The sequence below is a fragment of the Neophocaena asiaeorientalis genome, unplaced genomic scaffold (assembly GCF_003031525.2).
Source record: "Neophocaena asiaeorientalis asiaeorientalis breed wild unplaced genomic scaffold, Neophocaena_asiaeorientalis_V1.1 scaffold1090, whole genome shotgun sequence".
NCBI classification, from domain to species: Eukaryota; Metazoa; Chordata; class Mammalia; order Artiodactyla; family Phocoenidae; genus Neophocaena; species Neophocaena asiaeorientalis.
In genome coordinates, this window is record NW_020175322.1 from 397713 (window position 1) to 411757 (window position 14045).

At 44.7% G+C, this 14045-nt stretch overlaps 1 protein-coding gene across 1 annotated transcript in view; it reads right to left on the minus strand.

Moving 5' to 3' along the window:
• SLC4A5 (solute carrier family 4 member 5) overlaps positions 1-13258 on the minus strand; it is an 85923-nt gene extending 72665 nt beyond the window's left edge. Inside the window, exons 1-2 of the mRNA XM_024765661.1 lie at positions 13180-13258; positions 8002-8172 (exon numbers count right to left, since the gene is read on the minus strand). Coding sequence (XP_024621429.1) covers positions 8002-8172; positions 13180-13258 — 250 coding nt within the window. The remainder of the gene's footprint in view (positions 1-8001; positions 8173-13179) is intronic.
• Positions 13259-14045: the final 787 nt, after the last annotated feature.

The window sequence follows — 14045 nt, forward strand, 5'->3', positions numbered from 1 at the left end:
CCGGCTGTGGACACTGCCTCTGGCCCCAGCCTGTTTCTGCTGCTGCCACCCTGGCTGCTGCCTTCACACGTCCTCTTCCCCACCAGCAGAGCACAACAAACTCACTTTTGTTTCCAGTTAAGCACCAGGGGAGGTGTGGGGAGAGGAGAAGAGGGAGAGGGGGAGGGGGTGGGGGGGAGAGAAAAGGAATGTATGAAAGACTGGGGAAGTGGAGAGAGGGTTGTATGTGAGAAGATGTAGTAAGCATGAGAGGAAAAAATATTGAGAGTGAATTAAAGATATTGTGAGTATAAGAGAATTGTGTGTGTGTGTGAGAGAGAGAAAGGCAGAGGGGAGAGTGAGAGAGAGCTCTCGGGTTCTCAGGTGCGGTGGAGAGAGAAGGGCTCTGTGGCGGGGGCAGAACCTCCCGCAGGCAGCCGGGTCTCCACGGCAGCAGGGGGTGGCAGCTGCAGGCTCTGAGAGGACTGGCAGGACTGCCCCTTTCCCCCTCCCCCATGGGCCCTTCCTGCCAAGCCTGGGGGCCCAAGGGGAGCCCAGCCACCTCTCCTCAGGCCCCTTTATGGAGGCAAAGGTAGGATTTTCCTTGAGACTCCCCAGGGCCTCCTAAAGTGCCTTGGCTGCAGGTGTCCTGGCCCTTGGATTCTCTCAGCTGCACAGCCCCAGGGTGGAGGTGGAGTTGTAGGGGGAGAGGGGCTGGGGGGCCTCATGTTCCACAGCAACCACCCTTGGTCAGTAATATTCCATGCAGCTGGTTTCTCTCCTTCCCCAACCTTAAACCCAAACTCCTGGTCCTTTCCCTCTTAGTCTGCTTCTAAGACAAAATGCCAGCTATCACTCAGTGGGTATTTTCTGAGAGCCCATGGACAGTGGGAACTGGTCACTTCAGGGTGCGTGGTGAACCCTCCTGGGGAATTATTTCGCTCTGCTAAGAAACTCCTAATCTCCTGGGTTTGGTTCAACAAGTGCTTACTGAATACTTACAATGTGCCAAGGTTGATTAGAGGTCATGAGTGGCTGCCGCTCCAAGGAGCTCTGAACCCTGAATTCACTAAGTCTCAGAGCTGGGAGAGAGCTTAGCGATGGATGAGAGGATGAGAAATCTGAGACCTAGTTTACAGCACAGAAGGCCCCACCAGGCCCCAGGTTAGGACAGCAGTCTGCTGACGCCCTCACCCTGCACTGCCCTGCGCTCCCTTACCATGTCTTCATGCCTGAGGCTCAAGGATCAAGTGTGCCCACTTTAAAGCTGAGAACATAGCAGCAGAGGGTCAGGGCTGTGTTTTTAGGTGTGGGGCCCCAGGCAAATGCCACCACCAAGGACTTCCTGCTTTGGTGGGCTCCTTAGCAGGGCAGGGCAGTGAGTAGATGGGCCCCTCAAAAGGTCCCAGGCTCTACAGTTCGTACCGCACTGTGGCTGAAGTCAGCCCATTTCTTCCTGAGCGCCACGGGGCAGACCCTGCATGCTACACCGAGTCAGGGGCTGTGGGTGACCTCAAAATCCCAGAGGAACACCCAGAGAGAGATCACCAAGGACGCCAGAGGATTCTCTTTACTCTTGTGGTGCTTTAAGAGCCCAGACCTAGGTTCAACTCCCGACTCTGGTAACTACTAGCAGTGGGATTTTGGCAAGGCATTAAGCAATCTTAGCCTTAGTTTCTCCATCTATAAAGTGGGAATAATCACACCTGCTTTACTGGATTGTGGTGGCCATTAAATGAGATGATGTATGTGACGTGGTTGGCACAGTGCTTGGCATATGCCAGTTACCCAGTAAATATCGCTATGATTGATGTTGCCAACAGGTCTGACACTTTCCTCCCTAATAACGGCTCTTTTAAACATTCCAAGGGCTCAATCCTTTTCAGCTTCTAAATACCTGTTCTACCCCTCCCACTCCACCCTGAGGCCACTCCCTTCCCTCAGGCCCACAGAAGCCTAGCTCTGTGAGCTGGGTTCCTGCATCAGGGTACCAGTGCATCTCTAATGCACTGTTGGGCCCTTCACTCAAGTTAATCTGCAAATGAGAAAGGCCACAGATAATAGCCCCTTGATAGCTCACAGCAAGAATCACATAGCGATGGCCCAACTGGAGGTATGGACTCAACCAGCAGTTTGTGGGAGAAACCCAACCTCTGCAGGAGCAAGCTTCAGGAAACACACGAGAAGAAGCAAACAGAATCGTGCTTTTACTGGGGGCAGGGAGGGGGGCACCTGTCCAGTCATTAGTTGAGCAAAGCGCAAAATCACCGTGTGGACTGCAACCTGCAAGTCTTCAACTCCTAGAAGAGCCAGGAGGCATTTAGCACCACCAGGAAGTCAGCGTGAGGACTTGGACCCAGGGTCCTCAGCTCTGAGTCTTTTCAGAGGTGCTCTCTCTCAGCTCACAGCATGGACACTCTAAATATTTGCTAGGTGAATTTCACTGCTTAACACTCATGAGTATAGCAGCTGGGACTAGCCTTAGCAGCAAAAAGGAAATGGAGCTGGGTAGGGGACCAAGCTCAAGGCCCCCGAGTACTGCGGAGTGGGAGAGACAGAAACTGAGGGCTCCAAAGTCATGCTTGCAGTCATTTGAGGTGGTCTTCAAGAGGGGACTGGAAGACTCCAAGTCATAGTTTCACGGTCAGTAAGGTTTTTTTTCTAGACAGCAGTCCATAAACTCAACATATGATCTCTGGGGAGGAAGAGGAGTGAATCTGCAGACTTGCAGTGTTTATGGGAATCCATCCTGTCGTCAGTAGCTTTGGGGTTGTCTGCCAGCCCATACAGTCCCCCACCCAAAGGATGACTCTCGGATAGCCTTGTTTGTGGAATGCTTGACCTGTGCCCCTTCGCCATGGTTAATTGGACCAGGAGCAGTCAATCAGACACCTGACTCAAGCCTGGAAATTCCGAATTCGGTTTCTGAGATAGCTGGGCGTTTCCTGACGGTTTCCGAGAGAAGGCGCATGTAAAATGGAAGCTGAGGGCACAGAGAGGCAGAAAAGGCTACACAGAGAGAGGAATAAAGCAGACTTACAGCAGAAGCAGGGGGAAGGCCATGAGTCCCAGAGAGGGTGCTCGACCTCCTGCTGAGCCTGGTTGCTTGTTCTTTGGGGACTGTGAGAAACTCCTTTGCTCTTACAGTATAAACTTTCTCTCTCTCCCCCCACCCCCTCACTCCCTCCTAAACTGAGAAGCAGGAGATGTGACAGAACTGGCGAGGGGGAGTGGGGGTGAGGTGGGAATTGCCAATATGGTAGGAAGCTGAAACTGCCGAGAAAAGTGGCCGATAGGAAATTTCCTGTGACCAGGGGATTTTAAAGAAAGGGGATATCTAGTATCTCACTTTAAAAATTGTGTATCTCTGCAAGGTAAAACTGCTCCATGGTTCTGAACTTCAAGAAAGCCTGCTGCTCACTTGTAGGTGGTATGTGACCAATCTGGAGGAGACCAAAGGAGGACTGAATCCCATGCCTGAGCTGGTGCTGGAGGTGAGGGCGGAGAACAGGTACAGGAGGTGAGACACAGCGAGACTGTGAGCCCGGCAGGCAGGACTTGGAGCTACAGTGATACTGAGACTGGAAGTCGCTGGAAATTCACAGAAATTTAGGCAGAGGTAAGGACGCTAACTCTCAAGGAATAAGGTAAATCCAGGTAACATATATGGGTTATAATAACTTTGTATTTATTAGAACTTTCATTGGTTCACTTGCAAACTGAGCTTTCAACCCTAATTTCCCCTTAGGTCTTAAGGTCACTAACTCAGGATTCCCTTCCAATAGGGGTTTTTGTTTGTGATTTGTTTGTTTGAATGCTATGTTGATAATTCCAGGAAATCCGGGTTTTAAGATGTCAAGGGCAAGAAGAGAGACAGGAGCAAATACAGGCTTCCTTCAGGAATTTTGAATTTGCCTTCCTGTCTGCCCAACCTCCCCCCACTACACACATACCGGGGAGGGGCATGCCTAAAAGGCCTAGGATGGTACTCTTTCCTCCTTTCCTCCCTCCTGTTCCCCTTTGTCTCTGCTCCTCTCTTTACCACTCCTTCCCAGAAACAAGTTGGTAAAGTAGACAGAGGAAACCACCTCATTTTAAAGCTTCGAACTCTAAAAGAAATCCAATTGTCTTTGCTCCTATGTTGCAAACACAGCCTGTCTCAGGAGCTCCTTAGTGGAGCAGATGATTTAGAGGTAAATTTGTCTTCTGTCCCAACGCTTGCTCCTTCCTCATCAGAAATGGGAAAGAGGGACTTCCCTGGTGGCACAGTGGTTAAGAATCCACCTGCCAATGCAGGGGACACGGGTTTGAGCCCTGGTCCGGGAAGATCCCACATGCCGCGGAGCAACTAAGCCCGTGCGCCACAACTACTGAAGCCCGCGTGCCTGGAGCCTGTGCTCCGCAACAAGAGAAGCCACTGCAATGAGAAGTCCACACACTGCAACGAACAGTAGCTCCCGCTCGCTGCAACTAGAGAAAGACAGTGTGCAGCAGCAAAAACCCAACGCAGCCATAAACAAACAAACAAATAAATAAATAAATAAAAAGAAATGGGAAAGAAAGACCTCATGAAATCTAAAGCCTTTGGAACCATATGAGGCTCAAACACCTGGCCAAAAAATAGCCTTCCTCTCCCTTATTGCTCATCCTGGGGTGGTTTTGATCTTTTAGTGACCCTAGAAGTAGAAGAAGACCTTAATACTTTTTCACACCCCTCCCACCAGAAGGATCTCATAAGCTTCTCAGTACCAGTGACAGCAGCCAAACCAGATGTCCACTCGTAAAGGAGTGCTTTTATTTTTTATTTATTTATTTATTATTTTTGGTTGTGTTGGGTCTTCGTTGCTGCACACAGGTTTTCTCTAGTTGCGGCGAGCGGGGGCTACTCTTCATTGCGGTACGCAGGCTTCTCATCGTGGTGGCTTCTCTTGTTGCAGAGCACGGGCTCTAGGAGCGCAGGCTTAAGTAGATGTGGTGCGTGGGCTCAGTAGCTGTGGCTCGTGGGCTCTAGAGCGCAGGCTCAGTAGTTGTGGCGCACGGGCTTAGTTGCTCTGCGGCATGTGGGATCTTCCCGGACCAGGGCTCAAACCTGTGTCCCCTGCATTGGCAGGCAGAATCTTAACCACTGCGCCACCAGGGAAGCCCAAGGAGTGCTTTTAAATTGGGTTAACATAGATCAGTTGAACTAACATACGTCAAGTGCCTGTCATGCACTGTGCACCATGCGAAATACTTCATGTCTGTTTATATTTCATCTAGGAGCTCACAACTTAGTGTGACCCACATCCCAGTTTGCTTCGGACTGACTGCTTTTAGCACTGACTGTCCCATGTCCCATGTCCTGGGAAAGCCCTCCATCCCAGTTAAACTGAAACAGTTGGTCATCTTTCACTCTGCAGATGAAGGCGCTGAGACCCTAGTGCCTACACACCAGGTTGGGCTTGGCCGGTCTTGCTCCTCTTAGATCTGGGCTCCGGTTCTTAGCACCAGCCAAGAGATGCCAAAGGGCAGCCATATTTCTACAGCCGCTTTTTACCCTCTTGCTTGTAATAGCTCTCAAGAGGTTCTCAGAGCCAGAAAATGCATTCTTTCCAGGGAAGGAAGCATGGCCCTTGCTGATTCTCACCACAGCTTGATGGTTCTATTCCCTACCTATGCTCTGCTGGAGTCAAAATTGATTGGCTCCAAGTACTGACTTCCTAAATTATATTCATATTGGAGGAAGGGGTGGTCATCCAACAGCTATGGCATATCATATTATGGTGTAACTACTACCTACCTATCCCCGTCATCATAAGGCAATTCGGCTGCTTAAAAGGATACAATTCTCAGCCCGTATCCAACATGGTGACCGACCAGTGATAACTTACAAAGGATAGTAGTGTAGTGGAAGGGGCACACAGAGGTTTCAGAGTCTACAGACTTGTTTTCAAATTCTAGTTTCACTGATTACCGCTGTATCACACTACATCTCTTCAAACCTTGATTTCCCAATCTGAAGATGGGGATAATAATATCTCCTTCTTATTAACAGCATACATTTAGTTAACAAAATTACAATGAAATACCATTTCATGGTACAAATTCTTGTCATTGTCTTGTGAGGCAGAAACTAAAGGAGTCACCTGTCAATCCTTCATCTGCACAGCCTGCTTTACTCTCAGGCCTAGCTATGTCTAGCCACCTGCCTGGCCAGCACCCACGCCCTCCATTCTGCATGATTCCCCTCTTCTATAGAGGTAGGTCCCACTTGGACTTTGTGGCCAGCTAGACCACCTGCCTGGGCTGTCTGAATGGATTCATAGAATAGACAGGACACTCAGAGAGGGAAAACACATGTGGTCAGTTGTCCTACAGCAAAGAAAAGTGGCAGATTCAGGCAATTATCTAGATAATGCAGTAAAATTACTTGGGCACTGTTTTGTTTTCCCTTCCTCGGGTCATTGTTACTGACCCTGGGATGTGGTGGAGCAGGGTTTATATTTGCATCATGCACACAATGCCCTGTTTGGTTTGAAAGAAGTGAAGGACTGAGGGGTGAACCTCTAAGAGAATGAACTGAATGTGCAAACGTACCGAAGTATTCTCCATTCCCTCCCCTTTGGTTTCCAGCTAAAACCAGTGTCCCATTAACCAGAAACCACCAAAACAACATAAAATCCACCGTTCGTGACCACTTCTGTGATGTACCATGTTGCATCAGCAAATACCATTTATTAGACCTCCTCCAAACCCTTCGATAAGAGAGCACCAGCTCTAACCCACTTTCCTCTTCCCTGACTCAGGAAGGATCCAGCAGACTCAACTTTGAAAGGGTGACTTCACCTCTGAATGTGGTGGAGTGACAGGAGAATGCCCCAGAGAGTGAGTGGAAGCATCTAGATCCAACATGGGGAGCAGGCCTTCCCACCAGGCTGGCCCTCCTTTGGGTCTCTGGTATGTCTACCCCTGAACATGTATGTGTGCATAAGCCTGTGTGTGCATGTTTGTGTGTATGTGCGCACATGCATATTTTAATCAAAGCTTATCTCTTAAACTAGACACCTCCAAAGGACTCTCCATTAACCCTTCTCCCACATAGGCACATTTACTTTGGAAAAGTCACAGGCCTTGGTAGACTTGGTGCCAATGACAGCAGCTGTTCAGGGCAGTGCAGGGTTGGGGGTGACTCAGATGGCCTTCGCAAGGCCATCTGGAATGTTAAGAGGTTGTTACTGCCTCTGACATTCTTTTGAAGGTTTAGATGGTAAAATAACTCATTTTGCCTTGCTCAAGACAGTGGAACTATATAGCAGAAACCAGTTAGGTACCATTTATTACGCAGATTTGGGGTATGCTGCAGGTGAAATCATGTCCCTAGAAACAGGAAGGCTCAAAAGGATAAAATGTCACAGTTGTGCTCTAATCTTTTCACTCCTCTTAAGATTGATACTTTTCTTTCCACAGGAAAGAACAAAAGACTGATTTTTAACCAGCCCAGAACTGATTTCCTCAACAGCAGAGGAAGGCCTCAGGGGCTCTGCTGACCTGGGAGAAAGCCTCCAGGACTCTGCAAGCTGAGGAGCAGGGTGCCCAGACAATTCCAGACCATTCCTTCAAGCTCAGGTGAAGAGCCAGGGTGGAGGGGATGCAATAAGGAATTCGATTTACTGAGCACAACACCTCACGCCAGACACTCATGTTTGTTATTGGCTCTTCGGGCAACGGCTGTGTGGCCCCTAGGAATTTGGAAACAGGAAATAATTCTGAGAATTAAACTGTGAAATCAAGGCAGAATGGATCAGAGCAGAGGTCTCAAAGTCACCAGAGAGGGACAGGGGCTCAGCCTGACTAAAGGTGTCCCTGAGCAGAGAGGCTGGTCTGCCATGGCAGCAGAGCAGAGGGAACTGAGAGGCCTGAGCAACATGGGGCGTTCCTCACATTCTCCAGAGAATCCCCCTGCCCTGCCCTGCCCTGCCCTGCCCTGCCCCATCTGGACCACCCAGCAGATGGCTCCCCAGAATGGTCCCCTCAAGAACTCACGTGTCCTGATGACATGATCCACAGTGCTGCAGGCACTGGCTAGCCCCTGCTGTGGCTTGTCTGGCCGCAAGCCCCAGTGGACCTTTTGCAGGCCTGAAAGATGTCCCTTCGGGTCTCTTTTCCTGTGAGGGTAACTGGGGACTGAAAGCCCAATGTGGATGGAACGACAGTCTGTGGGCACAGAATAAAAGAGAGGGTAGGTAGAGTTACTGAAAATTGGCATTTCTCCTTAATATTTTCCAGTTACAAAGAGCTGAGGCCACTGAAGAAGATCAGAAGGCAAAGCATTCCTGGACGGGGCCACTGGGCTTGATAGAATTCCAGTTCTGAACCAACTCCCCAGTTGCTGGAAGGGAGACCCTTGGCCCTATAGTTAGAATTCTGTCAGAATGAGCAGAACTCCCATCTCCCCATTCTTGCTAGTCCAGAGCAGCAATAAACACATATGGTTTATGACACATGGTCCAGGAGAGAGCCCCTCGGTGGGTCACATATTTAGTTCAAAATGCCAAGCCCCGGCTTCAACTGTTATGGGAAAGCCATATGCATTTCCATCAAGGGCCATTTTTACTAACAACCAAGGACTCTGTGAGCTACTACTCATCAGAGAAGTGACTTATGAAGGATTTCTCAAAGCTGGTTTTGTAAACTAGAATTTTCAAGAACTAGAGCTACCAAGAACCCTAATTCAGAATTCCACTAAGAAGCCTGGCTGCTATGTAAATCCCCCACTAACTCTGTACACAAAGAGGCAGCTAGAATTCCCTCAGACCTCAGAAAGGACGCTATGCCACCAGTTTCTCATCCGTATTGTCTTGAGTTGGTCAACAATTTTAAAAATAATTAATAGTCTTTTTAGCACAATTTTAGATGTACAGAATAATTGAGCAGATAATACATGAAGTTCCATGTACCCTACCATGTCACCTCAAGTTTCTCCTATTATTTTTTTAACTTGGGTTGTGATTGACATATAATATTGTATTAATTTAAGGTGTACAACATAATGATTTGATATACGTATATCTGCAAAATGATTACCACAATAAGTTCAGTTAACATCCATCACCACACATAGTTACAAATTTTTTTCTTGTGGTGAGAATTTTCAAGATTTAGTCTCTTAGCAACTTTCAAGCATACAATACACTATTGTTAACTACAGTCACCATACAGTACATCACATCCCCATGACTAATTTATCTTATAACTGAAAGTTTGTGCCTTTTGACCACCTTCACCCAATTCCTCACGTCCCACCCCCAGCCTCTGGTAACCACCAACCTATTCCCTGTTTCCATGAGTTTGGATTTTTAGATTCCATGTATAAGTGAGATCATACAGTATTTGTCTCTCTGTCTAAGACACTCAGCATAATGTCTTCAAGGTCCATCCATATTGCAAACGACAAGATTTCTTTCTTTTTTATGGCTGAATAATATTCATATGTATATCACATTTTCTTTAACCATTCAACTGCTGATGGACACTTAGGTTGTTTCCATGTCTTGACTATTATAAATAATGCTGCAATGAACATGAGAGTACAGATATATTTTCAAGATAATGATTTCATTTCTTTTGGGTATATACCCAAAAGTGGAATTGCTGGATCATACAGTAGTTCTGTTACTAATTTCTGAGGAATCTCCATACTGTTTTCCACAGTGTCTGCACCAATTTGCATTCCCACCAACAGTGCACAATGGTTTCCTTTTCTCCACATCCTTGCCAACATTTGTTATCCCTTGTCTTAGATGATAGCCATTCTAACAGTTGTGAGGTGATATCTCATTGTGGTTTTAATTTGAATTTCCCTGATGATTTAATGATGTTGAGCACATATTCAAGTACCTGTTAGCCATTTGTATGTTTTCTTTGGAAAAATTTCTATTCAGTTTCTCTTCCATTTTAAAATTGTATTTCTGTTTTGTTTTGTTTTTCTATTGAATTGTATGAATTCAATAGAAAATATATTTTGGGTATTAACCTCTTATCGGATATGTGATTTGCAAATATTTTCTCCCATTCTGTAGGTTACCTGTACATTTTGTTGATAATTTCCTTTGCTGTGCAGAAGCTTTTTAGCTTGATGTAGTTTAACTTTGTTTTTTATTTTGTTGCCTTTGCTTTTGATGTCAAATTAAAAAAAAATAATTGCCAAGACTGATGTCAAGGAGCTTACCCCTTATGTTTTCTTCTAAGAGTTTCATGGTTTCAGGTCCTAAGTTCAAGTCTTCAATCCATTTTGAGTTGATTTTTCTGTATGGTGTAAGATAGGGGTCCAGTTTCATTCTTTTGCATGTGGCTGTCAAGTTTTCCCAATATCATTTATTGAAGATGCTATCCTTTCCCCATTGTATATTTTGGCTCCTTTGTTATAAATTAATTGACTATATATGTGTGGGTTTATTTCTGGGCTCTCTATTCTGTTCCATTGATCTATATGTCTGTTTTTATGCCAATACCATACTGTTTTGAATACAGTAGTTTGTAATATAGTTTGAAATCAGGAAGTGTGATCTTCAAGCTGTGTTCTTCTTTCTCAAGATTGCTTTGGTTATTCAGGGTTCTTTGTGGCTTCATATGAATTTCTGGATTGTTTTTTATATTTCTGTGAAAAAAACATCATTGAAATTTTGATTGAGATTCCATTGAGTCTGTAGATTATTTTGGCTAATATGGACATTTTAAGAATATTAATTCTTCCAGTCCATGAACATGGAATATCTTTCCATGCATTTGTGTTGTCTTCAGTGTCTTCCATCAGTGTCTTACAGTTTTCAGTGCACAGCTCTTTTATCTCCTCGGTTAAATTTTTTTCTAGGTATTTTATTCTTTTTGATACAATTGTAAATGGAATTGTTCTCTTAATTTCTCTTTCTGAAAGTTCATTGTTAGTGTATAGAAATGCAACTGATTTTTGTATATTGATGTTGTAACCCGAAATTTTAATTTAAAATAATTTTTTAAATTCTAACAGTTTTTTGGTGGAATTTTTATCATTTTCTATTTATAATATCATGCCATCTGCAAATAGAGACAGTTTTACTTTTCCCTTTCCAATTTAAAAATTTCTTCTTCTTGCCTAATTGCTCTGGCTAGGACTTCCAGTACTATTTTGAATAAAAGTGGCAAGAGTGGGCATCTTTGTTTTGTTACTGATCTTAAAGAAGAGCTTTCAGCTTTTCATCATTGAATATGATGTTAGCTATGGGCTTGTCATATATGGCCTTTATTATATTGAGGAACATTCCCTTTATAGCCAGTTTGTTGAGTGTTTTTTTTTTAAATCATGAATGGATGTTAAATTTTGTCAAATGCTTTTCCTGCATCTATTGAAATGATCATATAATTTTTATTCTTCATTTCATTAATGTGGTGTATCACATTGATTGATTTGTGGTAAAAATTTTCCTGGGCTGGTCAACAGCTATTGATCATTATGACTATTTCTGAAGCCCAAGAATAGCAGCTAAAATTTGAAAGTCTGTGGCAGAGTGGGAAATTGGACTTTGTGTTCTTACATCAAGATCTACACTAACTTTGTGAGGGTTTTTTGGGGGGGGGTTGTTTTGTTTTTGTTTGTTTGTTTGTTTTTTTCCCTTGGAGGAGAGGGCTGCCTGTTGGCTCAAACTCCTGAAACTGACATACTAGATGCCTGGGCATCACTGACTGCACATATCACACTGAAACCACATGAAGCTGAACCTTGAAGAAGCATGTCTAGGCCTTTTAGAGACATGTTGCATGCCCACTCTGGTGAGCAGATTCTGTGTTAGTCTACGCTGGCTGGTGCATTACTAGGCACTGGAGAGTAAGGTTACATGGATGTCAGTGTCCAAATCTCTTTAGAACCCCAGCTCACCCCCACCTTATCCTACTGCTTGCTCTTCTGGACCCTCAATCTCTCATGGGTGTAATGAGAAATTTGAGGTAGATACATTTATGAAGTGCAGCCTCACTTCCTAGTGAACCAGTATCAGAATGGCTGGTGCATCTCCTTCACTGAGCCTGAGCAAGCTGTAATCTGAGGTAAGCCATGGTCACCAATATTTAGAGATAAGTAGTTCTACTCTAAAGGTTTAGCATATTTGGTTCTTTCAATGATGAGTTCCTATTCTCCACCCTTGAGGCCAGGAATGGAAATGAAAAGCAGCAGATGTATCAGAAAGGCCTCTACCAAGAGTTAGCTGCCCTGGGTGCTCCCTGGCTTGGTCTTCACCTGCTGTATGGCCATGCACATCTGCCTCTCGGGGACTCAGTGTTCTCACTGATAGTGCAGGAATAAAAATTCTTTCTCTACTGGCTAGGCATTGTTCTTGAGAAGATAGAATGGAATGGTGAATGGGAACATGATTTTGAGAATTGTGAGGGGTTATACAAACAAAGAGCACCCTTTTTTAAAAAAAATCAGGGGATGGTTGTCAGGGAAATATTTTCTTTCTGCCATGGATCTAACTTGTCTCATTTTCTCCACTATAACCATCAGAGTGTGGCTGTTTAGCTGGTAAACTGTAGGGAATCACTAGCCCACCCCCAGCTTGTTTCTTTGCTCTGCAGGACCTCTCTTCTCACTGTGAACATCTTGTAGTTTGGCTCAGGACAGTGCCAGCTCCTCACTGCATTCTTCTTCATCAACAGCCCCAGAGTGGCTCTACACGTTCCTCAGCTCAGGAAGCATCCAGCTGGACAGGAAGATTACTGTATCCCTCCAAAAGGGCTGGGGTAGTGTCTCTTCATAAACTCTGTGGCTGCTTTTCTGTAGAATGTAGGATACTTAGGGTCTCTGAGTGAGCAATTCTGGAGCAACAAAAATATCCCCACTCAATATCCTCTTTCACTGGTTTAACCTGAGCTGCCATTTTTAAAATCTATAAAAAGTTGATATTTGGCATTTAGTATGATTTGTAGAGTTTGTAAAATAAGTGAGTTTAATTTTGTGTTGGAGAAGCTATGCCGTAATCCTAGTACCAGTTACCTGCCTCCAACCTGACCACGTGGTCCCTTTAAGACATGGTTAAGGCTGGTCCCACCTGATCTAGGGGAGACACTGTGGGTGGGTCAGGGAAAGGGACCAACTCTCTAGTTCTCCCAGCTGGAAGGGCTGTTATAAGGATATCCAAGGAATTCCCAGACCCTCCAAGAATTTGCATCAAGTTCTCAAGGTGACCTTACCTTCCTGATCCTGACATCGCCTCCTGTAGTTAGGGGGGTCCAGCTTCCCTACCCCAGCCTTTTCCTCCTCCACCTTCATAACTATAAAGTAAAAGATGAACACAGCCTCAAAATGTAAATGACACAAAAAGGTAAAATTTCAAGGAGAAATTGTCAAATTCATACTCATAGCAGAAGACCTTAGTGCAGATGAAAAAAATTAAGACAAAAGGACATATAAACAAATTGAGGAAGCTCAAATATATATATGTTGGGGAGATATATATATATATATATATAAGAGAACACATTTCTTTTTCAAGTACAAATGGAACATTTACAAAGAGAGCACATATACTAGGTCTCAGGAAAACCTTAGTAAATTTTAAAGAATTTGTATCATACTTCTACAGTAAAAAAACTAAAAACAAAAAAACCCAAAACTATACAGATTATCTGTGGGTTCTGCATCCATGAATTCCACTAACCATGAATGAAAAATATTTTTAAAAAATATTCCAGAGGGCTTCCCTGGTGGCGCAGTGGTTGAGAGTCCGCCTGCCGATGCAGGGGACACAGGTTCATGCCCCAGTCCGGGAAGATCCAAAGAAAAACTTGAATCTGCCACACACCAACAACCATTTACATAACATTACATTGTATTTACAACTTCTTACATTATATTTACATTGTTAGGTATTATAAGTAATCTAGAGATGATTTAAAGCATACAGGAAGAGGTACCTTCGTTTATACACAAATACTATGCCATTTCATATAAGGGACTTAAGCATCACAGATTTTGGTATGGAGTGGGCAGTCCTGGAACAAATCACCCACAGATACCAAGGAATGACTATATATATAAATAAATATATAAATACATA